At 44.6% G+C, this 17,166-nt stretch overlaps 2 protein-coding genes across 2 annotated transcripts; both read left to right on the top strand.

Moving 5' to 3' along the window:
* Positions 1–185: 185 nt before the first annotated feature.
* FUB1_1 (Reducing polyketide synthase) lies at positions 186–1,548 on the top strand (the record flags this gene model as incomplete). Its single annotated transcript, XM_031152846.1, has 5 exons — positions 186–410; positions 470–614; positions 658–929; positions 1,000–1,420; positions 1,490–1,548. The coding sequence occupies 5 exons, from the start codon at positions 186–188 to the stop codon at positions 1,546–1,548; spliced, it is 1,122 nt and encodes a 373-aa protein (XP_031003104.1).
* Positions 1,549–10,945: 9,397 nt separating this feature from the next.
* On the top strand, positions 10,946–12,442 carry LHYA1_G007922 (uncharacterized protein; the record flags this gene model as incomplete). The annotated part of the gene is made up of 1 exon (XM_031152845.1): positions 10,946–12,442. The coding sequence occupies one exon, from the start codon at positions 10,946–10,948 to the stop codon at positions 12,440–12,442; it is 1,497 nt and encodes a 498-aa protein (XP_031003103.1).
* Between the last annotated feature and the right edge of the window lie 4,724 nt (positions 12,443–17,166).

Here is a 17,166-nt window from a genome sequence, read left to right as displayed (position 1 = left end):
GTCCATTTTTGAAGTGGTCTACGGATTTTACCCCGTATAAGAGTTTTCTGCATTCATACCTGTCTTAGTCTTACATCAACCTATGATTCGATTCAGTGGAATACCCAAGCGTGAACAATTAGCCCTATTGGCTCTATTAAGCCAGCAACGGTCTTGTTATTATTTTCCAAGTAAACGCCGTTATAATGCCCGAAAAACTTCCCGCGCTTCGGCCGATGAATGGCGATGATAAAGATACACGAGAAGCCATCGCCATTATTGGCTTGTCTTTTAAATTTCCACAAGAAGCAACCTCGGCCCAGTATTTCTGGGAAATGTTAATGCAAGGCAGAACTGCCAGCACGGAAACTCCAAAGTCACGGATGCATACAGATGCATTCCGTCTCTCAGGAGGTCGTCAATTTGACAAGGTGAATACTAGTTCTTTTATAATTACATTTCGCGATGTTTATACTAATACACTTTTGAGTTCACAACTAGCAAGGCATGTTTTATTAAAGATGATATCGCAGCATTTGACGCGCCTTTCTTCTCCATTTCTCGCGAAGAAGCGGAAACTATGGATCCGCAGCAGCGCGTGCTTTTGGAGACAACATACCGTGCTTTCGAAAACTGTGAGACTTTTCAGGCCTCCATCAAGACTTCACTGATTCCCAGCAGCTGGCCTACCCATAGAGAAAGTCTCTGGCTCCAAAACATCTGTCTTCGTAGGCAATTTCACGGACGATTACAAAATGATGTATTGTAAAGACCCCGAACAACCATTTCAGTATGGCGCCACCGGCTGCTTGATGTCGGTACTGTCTAGTAGGCTCAGTTGGTTCTTCAATTTAACAGGCCAAAGCCTGAGTCTTGACTCGGCCTGCTCAAGCTCATTGACAGCGGTAGATATTGCATGCCAACATCTTCTCGGAAAAGAGTCTGATATGGTAAGCCGAGGGACTATTAGTTTCATATGAGTGAAAAAGGATTCTAATATCTTGCTAACTTGACTAAAAGAGTGTAGTAGGTGCTTCTAATTTGATTTTCTCTCCTGATATGATGCTCCTTCTATCGAGTTTCAATGTACTTTCTCCCCAAGGTCGCTCTTTTGTTTTTGATGAGAGGGCAAATGGGTATACAAGAGGCGAAGGTCATGCTGTGCTCATTTTGAAACGCTTCTCCGATGCTTTGAATGATGGCGACTGCATCAGGGCCGTGATTCGATCGTCAGGCAGTAACCAAGATGGTCACACTCCGAATGGAATGGCCCAGCCGAGTCGAAAGGCGCAGGAATCGCTCATTCGACATACATATGAGAAGGCTGGGCTCAGTCTTAGCCGGACAATGTTTGTTGAAGCCCATGGCACAGGGACGCGATTGGGCGACGCCGTGGAAGTCAATGCTATTGGTAGTTCATTCAAAAGCAGCCGGGGTGAAGGTGAGAGCTTATATATGTCAGTTGCTCTGTTCCATTTTTATATGTTCTTCAAGCTCATTATATTATCAGTGGTGCCGTTAAGTCTAGCATTGGACACCTTGAAGGATGCAGTGGCTTGGCAGGCCTGATTAAAACAGTCTTAGTCCTGGAGCGAGGAATAATACCTCCTAACTCGGGTTTTCAGAAAGCAAATATCAGGATTGATGAAGAGTTCTTACGAATTAAGGTAAAGCGAACTTGTACACTCAGCTTCTTCGAAGGCATTAAAAGATAACCATGTCTTTAGTTTCCTGTGATTCCCACTCTGTGGCCTACGTCGGATCTCAGGCGAGCCTCTATCAACTCTTTTGGAATCGGTGGATCTAATTGCCACGTGGTACTCGATGACGCCTACCACTATATGCACCTTCGTGGGCTGACTGGTCGTCACAATACTACGAGACATTGCTCAAATCAGATAAACGGCAATTCGAAAGGCCAAAAGAATGGGGATGCAAAGGCTCAAGACAGCTTTCCGCTACTACTTGTCTGGTCAAGTGCTGATGAAAACGGAATCAATCGCTGGGGTGAGCTTTATAAGGACTTTTTCTCCGAGTGCACAGCACAACGTAGCTCATGGGATCAAAGCTACTATCGTAACTTGGCTTTCACTTTAGCTTGCCGACGGAGTATGCTTCTGTGGAAGTCTTATGCTATTATAAGCCCAACCTCAAGATTACAACTATCAGATACGATCATGTCTAAACCACGATTGACTCCTTCCATATCCCCTAAATTGGGGTTTGTTTTTACAGGGCAGGGTGCGCAATGGCCCCGTATGGCTCTGGAACTTATGGCATACCCTGTGTTTCGAAAGTCATTACAGGATGCCGAAAACTACCTCGGGTCACTCCAATGCTGTTGGTCTATTAAAGGTAATTGTTTTCCTTCCAGTATATTATATCTCGGTCATCTAACACGTAGTAGATGAGGTTTCCAAAACAGAAGATTATTCAAATATTCATTTGCCGGAATACAGCCAACCAATATGCACTGCAATCCAAGTTGCAATTGTTGACCTCCTGCGAAGCTTCCGTATTTTCCCATCTGTGGTAGTTGGCCATTCTTCTGGTGAGATTGCAGCTGCGTAAGTGGCTAGGTCTTGCATAGGCAGATACAAACAAGGCTGATTATTCTTAGATACTGTGCAGGCTCAGTTTCACGGGAAGCCGCGTTGAAAATCGCATACTTTCGTGGTCTCTATACAAAGCTCCTCTCCGAATCGTCGCATGTCCAAGGCTCTATGCTCGCCGTCGCAATATCCGAACCGCGAGCTGCGGCACTTATTGACGAGGTAGCCAAAACCTTTGGAAAAGTTGGCTTGTGGATAGCTTGTGTTAACAGCAAAACAAATATCACTATCTCGGGGGACAGGGATCAAATCGAAGCCCTGGAACTTTTGCTTGACGAAATCGGACAACCCAAGCAAAGGCTTAAAATAAGCGTGGCCTATCACTCGCCACACATGGTGCCTGCAACAGAGTTTTATAGAGAATCGATCACCAACATTGACACGCCTAAAGAAACAATATCCTGCCCACCGATAATGCTTTCCAGTGTGACGGGACAAGTTGTGTCACCAGAAACGCTCAAGTCTAGTGACTATTGGATACAAAATCTCGTGTCGGCTGTCAGATTTGGCGACGCCGTGTCTCCGATTTGCGTGGGTTCAAGAAATGAACCTAGAGCCAGCCTCGATCGAAGTCACAGAAGAACAATGTTGGTCGATTTCCTGATTGAAGTAGGACCCCACTCCGCACTGCGAGGACCTGTGCGTGAACTGCTCGAAGAATGTTCAAATCAAGGCCGGACAACTTATCTCAGTGCAATGACCCGAGGAGTATCTGCTGCAGAAACGTTACTTAGTGTTGCAGGTCAGCTGCATTGTTCTGGGTATACAATCAACTTCACTGCCATCAACAATCCAGACAAGTCAATGGAAGGTATTCAAATCTTGACAGAGTTGCCCGAGTATCCTTTTGATCATGCTAAGAGCTATTGGTTGGAAAGCAGGCTCAGTAAGAATTTTCGTTTTGCAGCACATACTAATAATGTTTTCCTGGGGAAGCCCGTTTCCGACTGGAATCCTTTGGATGCGAGATGGCGGAATTTCATATCAATATCTGCATTTCCGTGGGTAATGGATCACAAGGTATGGTTTGTCACCTCCATCGACCAATAGCTCCTGATCATACACAGATCCAGAATCAATTTTTATACCCTGCTGCCGGAATGTTAATAATGGCATTGGAAGCGGTCAGGCAAACTGCAGGTTCCGTGGACAATGTTAGTGGATACTTGATCAAAGAAGCGTCATTTCATACTCCTTTGATCATCCCCGCTAAAGGATCTGTCGAAGTACAAATATCACTCCGACCGGAAAACCGCAAGCACTCTCGGGAAAATCAAATAAACTGGTTCAACTTCAGGATTTACTCATTTCAAAAGTCAAACTCCATCGAACATTGCTTTGGGAACGTTGGGGTCGAATACAGCAGAAAGGCTAATGGGGTAGTCAAAGGCAGAAAGGACCAAGACGACTTCATGCACTACCAAAGGACACAGACATCTATGGAGAAAGCATCCTGTCATCAGATATCCCCAGAAACTCTCTATGCTTCTCTGAAATCTGCAGGGTACAATTATGGACCTCAGTTTCGAGTGCTAGAGACTATAGTTCATGGTCCACGTACCTGCTTGGCTACGATCACTATATCAAATGACAGATCATGCAACTTGCATACTATCCATCCAGCTACACTTGATGCTTTTATGCAAGTATTGTTGGTATCTTGCATTGGGGACGACTTATGTGTAGCAAGTTTGAAGATTCCCACTTTCATCAGAAGCCTGTGGATATCGAATAGGATTTCGAAAGTGCCGGCATCCAGTCAAGAAACGAGCATTTTAAGAGCTTCAGCTGATTTGACTTTGGAAAGTGTCTCCTCTTGCCAAGGGGATGTCTATGTCCTTGACACTAAGCAAGGTTCTGTTATTGCAAAGCTGGAAGGCCTCGAAGCCACACTGGCTGCAGGCACAAGGTTGTCAATGGGTGGAACTTCCCCCAAAGACCCCCTGACAAACATGTGCCATCGCATTACTTGGATGCCCGATTTCACCTTACTTTCAAATAAAGAGCTCTTCCAGTACTTCAAAGAAAAGCAAACTATCAAGCCCGATCCAGTCGAACAGTTTGAACGGCTTGATTGCTTTCTATACCTCGCTATACACAAAACAACCAAGTTGATAAAGGACATAAATACATTCCCAAACAAAACTGTCTCGAGATATGTCAATTGGATTTGCGAGCAGGATCGTTTATACGAAGCAGATTTAATGCCTAACTTCCGATCAGAATTGAAACTATTGCGTGAAAATGATGAGTACTTTAGCAATCTTTGCTTAACAATGGAGAAAACCAGCAACCTAGGCCACCTCTGTCTACGCATATGGCAAAGCATGCCCCAATTACTGCGAGGCGAAGTTGATCCTCTCAGTTTGCTTTTCCAAGACGAACTGCTCTCTGATACATACCAAGAACTCCACGAGACGAGTAACTGGCTTTCCAGCTTGGGGGATATTGCTACTCATCTCGCACACCTGGAAAGCGGCATGAAGGTTCTCGAGGTTGGAGCCGGTACGGGGGCCACAGCACGTTTACTTCTCGAAGCCTTGTCTTCGCAAGCCCAATCAGGTCTACGAGATGTTCAGTATTCACAGTACGATTTTACCGATATTTCTTCTAGTTTTTTTGAGCAAGCGAAGAGGGAATTTCAGAAGTTTAAGCGGCTCCAATTTCTTACGCTCGACATTGAAAAGGATCCGGGCAGTCAGGGGTTCGCATTGGGCTCTTATGACTTGATTGTCGCATCGCTTGTAAGTCGTCTCCAAATCGTGCTTGATATGTAATATGTTTACTCTTAGTAATAGGTTCTACATGCAACAAGAGACCTTGGTGTCACTTTAAAGCATGTTCGGTCTCTGCTTCGCCCGTAAGTGACTCTCGTAATACTTGTACACAACTATTTTACTAATATATGTGCCGGACAGTGGCGGGAAACTTCTTCTATTGGAATTCGTAAGACCCGAACTGTCAAGATTCGCATTCTCTATGGGACTTCTACCTGGATGGTGGCTTAGTATGTTCAGTCTGCTCTGCCTAGTGACTAAAGACTTACAGATCTACCATAGGTTCAGAGGAATTCCGAGTGTCCGGGCCTCTTATAGACAGCTCAACATGGAGTGACGTGCTCCTCGAAGCAGGGTTCTCTGGAAATGACATTGAGCTCAAGGATTTCGAGAGCAACAATTGTAGCCAGATGTCCCTAATACTCACAACTGCCACAGAAGTCTCAAAACCGGAGGGCCATACGGTGAAACAAGAAATAGTAATGATAGCGCCAGAATTAGAAACCTCACAACTCGACATCAGCCAAACGAACGCTCATCTGGAAGTCAAGGGATATAAAGTCATTCGAACGACATCCCTGAAGCAAGCATTAGCCTCTAGTAACCCGGATGCGGCGTACCTCTGTATGATAGAACTTTTTCAACCATACCTGAGGAACATGACAGCCGACAAATTCGCGTCCCTTCAAAGATTACTCCAAGCTGCCAAAACCGTGGTATGGGTTACTAGAGGCGGTGGACCGAACGCGCATCCAGACTACGCTATGATTGATGGGCTGAGCAGGGTTCTCAGAAATGAAAACAGCCAACTATCTTTTGTTGTTTTGGCTTTCGAAATAGCAATACACCTTACGAAAACTCAAATAGAGAAGCTCGGCGCTGTACTGGAGAAGGTGCTCTATGGGACCGTCTCTGAGGACGGCGAAAACACTTTCATTGAGTCGAATGGTCAACTGCAAATTGGGAGAATCATTCCAGCCGATGAATTTTCTCAACCTACCCGCTCTCGGTCTGCTAAGGCGATGATAAAGAAAATGCAATACTCTGATACAGGTTCAACGAGTCTCGCAATGCAAGATATTGGAGTACTGGACAGTTTTTACTTCCGCCCGCAGACTACCCCTGAAACATTGTTACCAATGGAAGTTGAGATCGAAACTCGAGCCGTGGGACTCAACTTTCTCAATGTTCTTGCTACTACTGGCATCGTAACCGAAAGATCTTTTGCCCATGAATGTGCCGGTGTCGTGGTGCGCGTTGGCAAAGGATGCCAGAGTTTCCAGCCTGGTGATAGAGTATGCGGATGGGGGACCGAAGTCTTCAAGTCCCATGTTCGTTTGAACTACGAGTGTGTGGCGAAAGTTCCTGAAAATTCTTCCTTTCCTGAAGCAGCGTGCTTACCGTTCTGTTTTATCACAGCATATTATATTCTTGATCTGGTGCGAGCACGGAGAGGTGAGTCGATCTTGATTCACTCCGCAGCTGGAGGACTAGGTCAGGCGACCATCCAGATGTCTCGAATGCTAGGTTTGTCCAATATATTCGTCACTGTGAGTTCACCCGAGAAGAAATCACTGCTCATCGATACGTATGGAATTCCGGAAGATCACATATTTTTCAGCCGGGATACGGATTTTGCTCAAAGCATCAAACGTATCAGCCCTACCGCTGTTGACATTGTCGTCAACACTCTTTCTGGCGAAGGTCGAGAAGCCTCTTGGGATTGTGTGGCGTCTTATGGGCGATTCGTCGAGCTTTCGAGGGCAGACCGTTCTTCGAGTTCAAGTGTCCGAATGCGAAACTCTGCTGCTAACGTATCCTTTTTCGCAGTCGATATAGTCAGCCTTATGTGCGAACGTAGAGAAATACTCTCGGTGCATTTCAAAAAGGTGATTGAATTGTTCGAAGAGAGAAAGCTGCAATACATCAAACCCTTAGGGGTGTATTCAGTGGAAACTTTAGGAGAAGCTCTTGGACATCTAAGAAGTGGGAAGAGTATGGGTAAAGTTGCTGTGGTGCTAGACAAACAAGCTCCTGTATCAGTGGGTTATATTTGCATCTGGAAATATAAGATTCGATGCGCTAACAGGATAGAAGGTTGCTATACGACCAAGAGAGCATTTCGATCTGGCAGGAGCTAAGTCATATCTCATCTCTGGCGGACTTGGTGGCATTGGCCAAATGGTCGCTAGATGGCTGGTCGAACAAGGGGCCCGGAACCTAATCCTCCTGTCTCGTTCAGGCCCCACAGGGCATGATGCTGCCAATTTTCTTCAAGAACTCGAAGACGACGGAGTGGTAGTGAAAACACCCGCCTGCGACGTCTCGGACGCGGAGGCGTTGCAAGCCTTGCTTGAGCAGTACTTGGTAGAAATGCCACCTATTAGAGGCTGTATCCAAGCATCTATGGTGTTAGCAGTACGTTTGCAAAGCTTCCGCCCTTGCAGGGAATCTATCATTCCAACTTCTAACATCTTCTGTAATAGGACTCTCTTTTCGACAATATGCCTTTCCTATCCTGGGTTTCTAGCACCGCTCCCAAAACTAACGGCTCATGGAACTTACATACCCTTTTGCCTTCCGACCTTGAATTCTTTGTGTCTTTCTCGTCCCTGTGTGGTACCTTTGGCCAAGTAGGCCAAGCTAATTATGCCGCTGGAAACACTTTCCAAGACGCACTCGCCCGCTATCGTACATCCCTTGGTCACCGCAATAGCTACGCCCTCGACCTGGGCATCGTCAGCGGTATCGGCTACCTTGCGCGCAACGAAGAAATTACCGAGCGTCTCCTGTTGAGCGGGCAATTCCTAACTATCACCCCAGATCACCTACGGTCCTTGCTTGACACTTGCATTAGCAAGAAACGACAGCCATCGTCCCCTACTAAAATTGTCTTGGAGGAAAGCCAGATACTAGTCGGGCTGCAAACCCCTCACGCGAAACAACAAAGGTCCCCCCTCTTCAAACACCTACACCTCTACCAGGACACATCCCGTAACCCTATCACCTTCGAAGCCCCAGAGCTAGTCGGACTCAAATCCCGCTTCCTCGCTGCCGCACCATTAGAAGCAGCACTCGTGGTTGCGCATTCGCTCCGCACTAAAGTCGCCCACTTGCTCTCTACATCTGCCGCTTCCCTAACAAACCACGACATCGACATCTTCCAGCCGCTTCTTAACTACGGCGTTGATTCACTTCTTGGTGTAGAGCTGCGGAATTGGCTGGCGCGGGAATTTGCTGCTGATATTCCTATATTTGAGATTATGGGAGGGGCAAGTGCTATTGGGATTGGAAGTAGTATAGTTAAATTAAGTAAGCTGAAAGGTGATAGCTAGTATAATAATTTGATACTTAGAATCAAATCTTAGCTATTAAACTTAACTAGCTATATATTATAAGTCTAATATTAATTTCATTTATTCAATTTATTTAGTTAATTTAGTTTACTTAACTTAATGATTTGAACTATCCTTTTTAGTTAAGTGAATAGGTAATCTATATGTATTACTTTACTTTAGCAGCAATGAATACTATTAAAGAGCTCTTGAATGAATTAAAGATTGCAGATAGTCTTTTGTCCAGAAAAGTCAACAATTCGCAGAATAAGAACAGGTTCAAGCATTATTTCGTGAACTGCTAAAAGAGTAATGTTTACTTAATAATATGACAACGCATCAGAGACTCACAGAAACAGGGGATAGTAAGTTGAAGTGGGATGATAATGAGGAGGAAGTTTTAGATGATGATCTTAATGTGGATGAGACTCTTATCTACTGCTTCTTACATGTGTGTGTAGTCTTGATACAGGCGGGGCCCGCAGGCCATAGAGCCTCAAGTGAACAGTCACGTTTACCTCCTGCGCTTCTCTTTGCTGCCTCTCCCGGCGGCAAACATTGCCTTCCTTATCTGTTCCTGTCTCTCCGCCTCCTTCTCACGTTCCTTCTCCTCTCTGGCATCATCACGTTTCTCCTTGCTACGTCTGCCTGCTTCTACTGTAGCGTCTTCATAGTCTAATTCTCGCTCGAGGCTATCCTCTTTGGCTTTTCCTTTAGAAGAAGACATATTGAAGTATTGAAGGGGGCTTATATCTAGAGTCTCAAGTTAGAGGTCGGCTGGCCAGATTGTGGGGACCTAGATTGAAATAGGATAAGAAAGCAAATACCTGCTGGTGCAGGATGAAGCCGGAGACTTGAAAGTTCACTAGGGACTAGTAAAGAGCTTCTCGATTGGTGGCTGGGAAGGTGATGTCTGTCAGCGGTGATGAGTAGTTGTTGTTATAAAGATGGAATATCGACAAATGTATGTAGCTTTGCTAGGTACAGAATAAAAGGCCGGAGCAGTTGATAGGCTTTATACTATTTCCATTCCTCTCTCTGTACCAGGCAGCATTCGAGAAGGCTCCCTCTTGCCATCAAACTGCCACCAGACAGCGGCCACGCCTTCGTCTTGAAACTGTTGGTAGCAGAATCGGGCCTTTAGCAGGTCGGTTTGGCAGCCATCTTAATTCTCATTACACCCATCTCGCGCTTAGCAATAGTTTAGCGTTCGTAGCTGATTCTAGTTATCCTTTCGTCCAATGAGACATGCCAACGCTAGCAAGGGAATCAATGGTCAATCGGTCTAAATTCATAAGGTTTCTCTTAAGATGTAATGTAAAGGCGCGCGGCAAAAACGATTTTTAATGCTGCACGCCTTCGTAAGCTTTACGAATTTGACCCGTTATGGCCCATCTATTCCCCTGCTAGCGTTTGCAATCTCTCACCACTTCGAAAGTCATCACTGCCCCATTTGCGCGCGCTTACGGCCGCTTTGTGTGCCCTGAAACAACTTGATTGATTGATTGATTAATGATGTTATACACGGATCCAGCAGTGCAGGCATGGCCTAGCTTCGGCGCTAGGCGGGCGCCAGGCGCGCGCCTTACTCGTACCGCATTTTTCGGACACACTTCACTTCATCACTACGAGAATGGCCAACGACCTTCTCCGCTAAACGGTCGGCTCCTATCTACAGCTATATACTTAGATGTGAAAAGAAGTGCTTTGTTCGGTCTCGTGTCCTTGTACCTTCAGTTCTCCAGTGTTCCACTTTCGTCTTTGTACTGCACTACATCCCTAAGCTGCCTAAGGAGGTTTGTCCGTTCCATGAACCGTATGGCTTTTGGGGCTGATTTGCCCTGAAACAAGTTAAGCGCTATAGAGGACGATTCGTGGTCATGGGTTTGGGTAACCCGTTTGGGCTTAGTATCGTCGCTAAATCTCCTCTCGTAAGATAACCAACTCGCCATTTTATAATAATAGAAATAACCTCCCTTCAGTGTTGGCCCATCCGTGCCTGGTCACTTTCTGTCTACCTACCTAGGGAGCTTTTAAATTTTTGTTGGTTCTCATATCGCCGAAAAATCTAGTAGCTAGGGCAGGCTCGAAAAGATCTATCTGGTGGTTTGGTTTTGACTTCCCGACTTTCGCCTCGGATTACACTTGCTTCTCCGCAGCCCGCCACTGTTAGGTTCGCCTCTGTCAGACTTGCCCTCGCCCGCTTGAGATTTCAAATCTTTGAATACATGCTTAGAACAGGATGTACAAAGACCGGCAAACTTTTGACAATGTCGCGTGGGACAAGAATGACGTTGACGAGGACCAGTCCCAAATGCGACTTCGGAGGAAAGACACCTGTCGCCAGGTCGAAAGCCTCGTCAAGCAGAAATGCGGCAAACCTGCTACACTGGTATCACCTCTAGTCATTGGTGGCCTAAATATCCATTACAGGATCCATCTCGATGGTGAAGAATCCTCCTCCGATGTTATGGTGCGGCTGCCCTGGCCCTATGCAGCTTGCTTCCCTAGCGAGAAAGTCGTCTACGAGGCGGCGACGGCGGAATATTTGAGACTGAATACACGCATCCCTGCTGCCCAAGTACTCTATTATGGTCGGGATTCCAACGTTGGGCCGTTCCTTATCCTCCGCCGGATCGAACACCGAGGCGATATGACGGACGCTCTTGCCGTTCCTGGTCTGGATCCCAACATGACTCCCGTTCTGAACTTGGAGCTCCCCGAGAGTAAGCTCCGAAGTCTGTGGGGAAATATCGCGTCGTGTTTACTGGAGGTAGTGAAACCTACCTTCACTCGCATCGGCTCGTTAGTCGAGGTTGATGGATCCTTCCGTATTGCCGCTCGACCTCTTACTCAAAACATGAGCAGTATGACTCAGCTCGCTCATATTCCCCCGTCTATCCTTCCTCTAGAGAGCGAGACCTATGCAACAGCGGACGAATGGTACGGTGCATTAGCTAATATGCACCTGGCACAACTCATCTTTCAACATAACGACCTTGTCTCGTCTGAGGACGACTGTCGGAACAAGTACGTCGCTCGTCAGATATTCCGAAGACTGGCTAAACAAGGTCGGCTATCAACATTCGGATTCGTCGAAGACGATTGGTCCGCCTGCGTCAAGACGATGCATCCAAGGTGTCCGGCTCCAGACAAATCAGGTCCCTTTCGCCTCTGGTGCGATGACTTCAGACCAGCTAATGTCCTCCTGGGCCCAGACGACGACGTGGCGGCAGTGATCGACTGGGAATTCACATATGCGGCACCCACGCAGTTTATGCTCGACCCTCCTTGGTGGCTACTATTCGAAACACCGGAAATGTGGCCTTCTGGTATCGAGGAGTGGAGCAGGGCCTACGAACCACTTTTAAAGATATGGCTCGAGACAATGGAGGAGAAGGAACAGGGAGCTGAGTTTCTCCACGCGCAGCCGCTCTCGGTGCATATGCAAGAGAGCTGGAAGATGGGCCGCTTCTGGCTCAACTATGCAGCTAGAAAGAGCTGGGCATTTGATGCTGTCTTCTGGACGTACTTGGACGAGCGGTTCTTTGGCGAGCGGGATAGAGAAGTTCTTGATAAGGACTTGTGGAAGATACGACTCCATCTCTTAAGCGAGGAGGAGCGATGGGCCATGGAGCCGTTTGTGCAGCAGAAGATGGACGAGTCTCAGGAACGAACCCTGGTTGAGTGGGACCCGGCAGAGGCAAAGCAGCGTTTGTCAGAGCTGTTGTTTGATTAACTGCTTTTGGCCCGCTATAGATATCTCCACCAATCCTACCTCATATTCCAGCAGTCGATCCGCGCACACACACACTCGCTATATGACTGTAAGGGGCGAGCCCTAGGGGTAAAGCACTGGCTATGCCTGTGCTTACTAACTGTGCTTACTAAGCCTTGACAGGGGAGCGCTGACTTTTCTTCGGATTCAGATAAAGATGCTTCTCTCTTCTTTATCGAACTATTAAATACTATATTAAGCCTCTATATATATATAACTTACTTATAATATTAAGTTTGATTAATTATAGATTTATAGTTACCTATTAGCTTTATACTAGACCCTACCTCTTATGTGAGCGCTCTTTTTCAGCGAAATTGTGAAATCCGCGCGGGGTAATTAGTCTAGGCGTGGCTAACTTAGCACGTTTCTAGTGAAAAAGTTTTTAGTAAAATTATAATTTCTCTTAGACCTACTATTTTATTGCCTCCCTTAAATAGACGCCTACTAACTAATAATCTTATTATATTTTTATATAATCCTATTTATAGGGTAGTTGTCTGCTACCTTTATAGCTCTTATATTATTCTAGGGCTCTATAGCTAAGAATAATACCTCTAAGTAAAGCTATACTAACTTACTAGTAACACGCTTAAAATAATAGTCTAGCTACTTAATAGCTATAACCTGCGGAATATAAAGGAGCTCCAAGAGTATAAACCTTAAGTTAAGGATAAGTATCGCCTAATTAAGCACCTAGCAAGCTATAATAGCTTCTACTACCTAACCGCAAGGCCGCTGGAAATCGGGCCCGGTTTCCAGGCGGTGAGCGGATTCTGCCCACGCAAAATTAAGCGAGAGGCAGAATAGGGGGCCCAATTTCCACCTCCCAATTTCCACCCGGACCAAGTAAGGCCTATTCCCACCCTTCCCGCCGCCGTCGACCCTTTAAAAAGACCCCCATCCCTCTATAAAGACCTCGTATAGCTCCATGCAAGTTTATAGTATAATATATATAGTATTGCGCGAGAAAATCCTTACTCTAGGTTACCCTAACCCTTTATAAGTAAGCTGCTGCCGATTCTTTAGGGTTATAGCTTAGTTAGCTAGAAACCCCGCCTCCCCCCCTCCTCCCTTATAGCATTTATAGCTATAGCTATAATTAACTAGCTTATCTACCACCTAGCATACCACATCTTAATCTGCAAGTTCTATAGCTATATAGTATTAAATCTCGCCTAGTATCTTACAAATAAGCACTAGGATATTAATCTTAAACGCCAGAGGGCAATCGCGCGAGAATACTCTAGCTAGCAGCTTAGGCCTCTACTAAATACGTAATATAACTATAGCTAAGCAGACCCGATTCCAGCTATTAACAGCCTTACTATCCATAGCAGGTTTATCTGCTAGGAGTGCCACTTCCTCTTTATTAGCTGGAAGGTGCTTAGGATGCACTATAATAAACAGTATTACTAGGAAGTAAGTAAAACAGACCTGACGCACTAGACTAAAGTTAAACTATAGACCTTCTTTACTATTCCTAGAAATGCCGTTTATTACTTTTATATCGCTATTTCTAAGCCTAAGTCCAAAGTAGAAGTAGAAGCTAGAATAGCAGAGCAGAGGGGTTAACTAGACTGCTAATTAATTAATAATATTAAAGAGCAGTAGGCATATAAGAGGGGCTAGCAAGAGGAGATATAGAAGGTCTTAGCTAATAGGGCGGATAAGTATAAGACAACTAACTAGCTAAAGCGTATAGAGTAGACTGCCCACTTTAAGAAGAGAGACTTTAATAAGATCTATATCTATAGTCAAATGCCAGGCCGAGAAGATAATGAGTTGCAGAGACTAGCTGCTGCTATAGACCAGCTATTCTTTAGCCGCTGCATTAATAGCCTAAAGAGGATGCCCTTAATAACCTAGTTACTGCTAGCCAGCCCCTATCTCTAGGATACCTATAGCCGGCCATTTAGGCCTCTATAAGAGAAGATAAGCATGAACTAGTATCTAGTCTACTAGAAACAGTTCCTCTACTACTACTTAAACGTCCTATAGCTAGATAATGCTACACTACTAGAGAAGCATAGGTTTAGCTTTACTAGCATATAAAGAAGGAGCCTTAAGTAGTTATAGAAGTATCTGTAAGATAAAGATTTATTAGAGGAAGCTTTAAAAGACGAGCTCCTATAGGTATCAGCTAGTTTTTAGATGCAGCGACTTAACAAGGATCCTTTTACTAGCCTCCTCTAGCATTTTATTAGCGTCTTAGAGATTAATAGAGAGTCGGGGCAGTTTAGGCCAGCACACCTCTTTATATATATGCTTGCAGGCTTAGTATATATTAGGAGAGCGCTACTAGCAGAGTAGGCCATTCCTATAAAGGAGAGGCTAAGGATAGAGGACTTAGGCGAGCGGTTTACTCAGGTCCGGAATACCTAGCTATATAAGGCCACGTACTCGCCTATAGGCTACATGCTTAGCCTGCTACTCTACGGCCGCAGGATCGCCTAGGAAACTGGCAGCCGACTAATGGTATTATAAAGCAAGTAAAAGGAGCTAATATACTTTATAGGGAAGCTAATTCCTATAGACGGCATCTAGAGCATAGTAGTAGAGATAACAGCTGATGCAAAGGAGCTACTATAGAGTTCTCTAATATTTAAAGAGGGGGAAGATATCCGGTTTACTATCCCGTTAGCTAGCATTACAGATAACCTAACCTAGACCTAGCAGGGGAAGTCCTTTATCTATAGTAACAGCTTAGCAGGGAAAGAGGTAGAGATGCTAGAGGACCTTATCAGCGGACGGCGAAAGCAGGAGTTCCTAGACTAGAATAGCTAGTGGAAGTAGGCATGGATCTAGAAGTATTTAAAACTTATATGGAAATTTAAAGAGTATCTCTTATTACTTGCACATTTTACTAGGGGCCAGCCTAGCTAAGGGGAAGAGGTTACTAGCCTCCGCCTTATTAATAGCATTAACCAGGACCGGAACGTCTTTATTGTTAATAGGGAGGTAGTGCTGGTTACTTAGTACCATAAATCCTTAGCCTATTTCAACTCCTCTAAGGTTATCCCATGCTTCTTGCCTAAGCGCCCTAGGCAGCTAATAGCGATATATATAGTCTATATCCAGCTATTAACTAATTGCTAGGAGGCAGACCGCTAGGTATTATATGATAAAATGAACCCACTAAGTAACTTTATCTGGCATAGCAAGACTAGGCCATAGGATAGCAGCTAGATGTCTAGAGCCGTGGCTAGATAGACCCACCACTATATAGGCCAGCGGATCACGCTTTAGGACTAGCGGCATATTACTATTGCTATTAGTAAGAGGCTTGCCTGTTAGTAGGGGGCTCCTAAGGCTGATTTCGAGGATGGTAGTGCCAGCGATGAAAAAGAGCACTATAAAATCCCGGACGACTTAGCAGCTGGCTATACTAGCTAGACTGTAGCTAATTATAGTGTAACGATTAATATACTTAAGCGTCTAACAGCTGACTCCCTTAAGATCTTTAGGCAAGTTAGCTATTAGTAGCATACGTTTCTCAAGCTTATTAAGCAGCTGTTATTACAGTTAGCTCTAAAGAGAAAGGGCGCCACGGACGTAAGAGAGCTGACACTATTAAAGCGGCCTAAGGTTTTACGCCTACCTCTTATGCGCAGGCGGTTTTTCGGTGAAAGCCTAGACGTGCAGCACGCGGATTGGTCCGGGCGCGGCTAACTAAGGCACTTTCTAGTAAAAGCCTATTTTAGTAAAAGACTATTCCCTCTACCCCCCTTTTAACTAGCATCTACTTATCTCCTAGCAAGCTCCTTATTATATTCTTATATAATTCGACTTATAGAGTTACTATCTACTATATTTATAAGTCCTATATTATCCTAGGGACTTATAGTTAAGAGTAGTACCTATAAGCGCAGCTATATTAACTTTTAGGTAAGGTGCTAAAGGCGATAGTAGAGCTTCTTAGTAGCTATGACCTAAGAAGTATTATAAAGCTAAGAGAGCATAAGCCTTAGCTAGAAGATAAGTATTAGCTAATTAAGTATTTAGCTAGCTATAAGGGCATTTACTATCTATAGTCGCACTACAGCTATAGTACCTGCCTTCTCTCTAAGATAAAGAAGTATTAGGCTTCTTATTATAAGATAAAAGTAAAACCTTATAAGAGTAGCCTGTTATAGAAAGAATATAAGCTGCAAATCTACTTTACTAGGAAAGGCTAGATTAATTACTTTATAGTTAAAGATAATAAAGATAGAGTTAGCAGATTAAGAGCTACTATAGGTTCTATTCTATTAGTAGAGCTAGAGAAGGAATTATTTAAGAAGCTAGAAGGAGATTTTAAGGCTATAAAATGTAATCTTAAGGAGCAAGTAACTATAGTCTAGGATATTAGAGATTTAAGGTTAGAATAGGTGCTATAGCTATATAACTTAATAGGATTCCTATCTTACCTAGCTATACTAAAGGATAAGGAGATCTAGAGCTTATATAAGCTGCCACTAAAGAAAGAGCTTAATGCGGGTTATAAGAATGCTAAGGATCCTAATCTTATCTGAATCTTAATTGCAGCTAAGGCTATCTTAAGAGATATATACCAGTTATATAGTAATACCTTACTAGACTGGAAAATAACCTAGTAGCAGGCTTTGGGTTAGGGTTAGGGTTAGGGTTAGGGTTAGGGTTAGGGTTAGGGTTAGGGTTAGGGTTAGGGTTAGGGTTAGGGTTAG

The sequence above is a fragment of the Lachnellula hyalina genome, assembly GCF_007821495.1.
Source record: "Lachnellula hyalina strain CBS 185.66 chromosome Unknown contig00136, whole genome shotgun sequence".
Lineage (NCBI taxonomy): Eukaryota > Fungi > Ascomycota > Leotiomycetes > Helotiales > Lachnaceae > Lachnellula > Lachnellula hyalina.
Note: the sequence above shows the minus strand (reverse complement) of the source record. Positions and strands in the feature narration are given on the sequence as shown.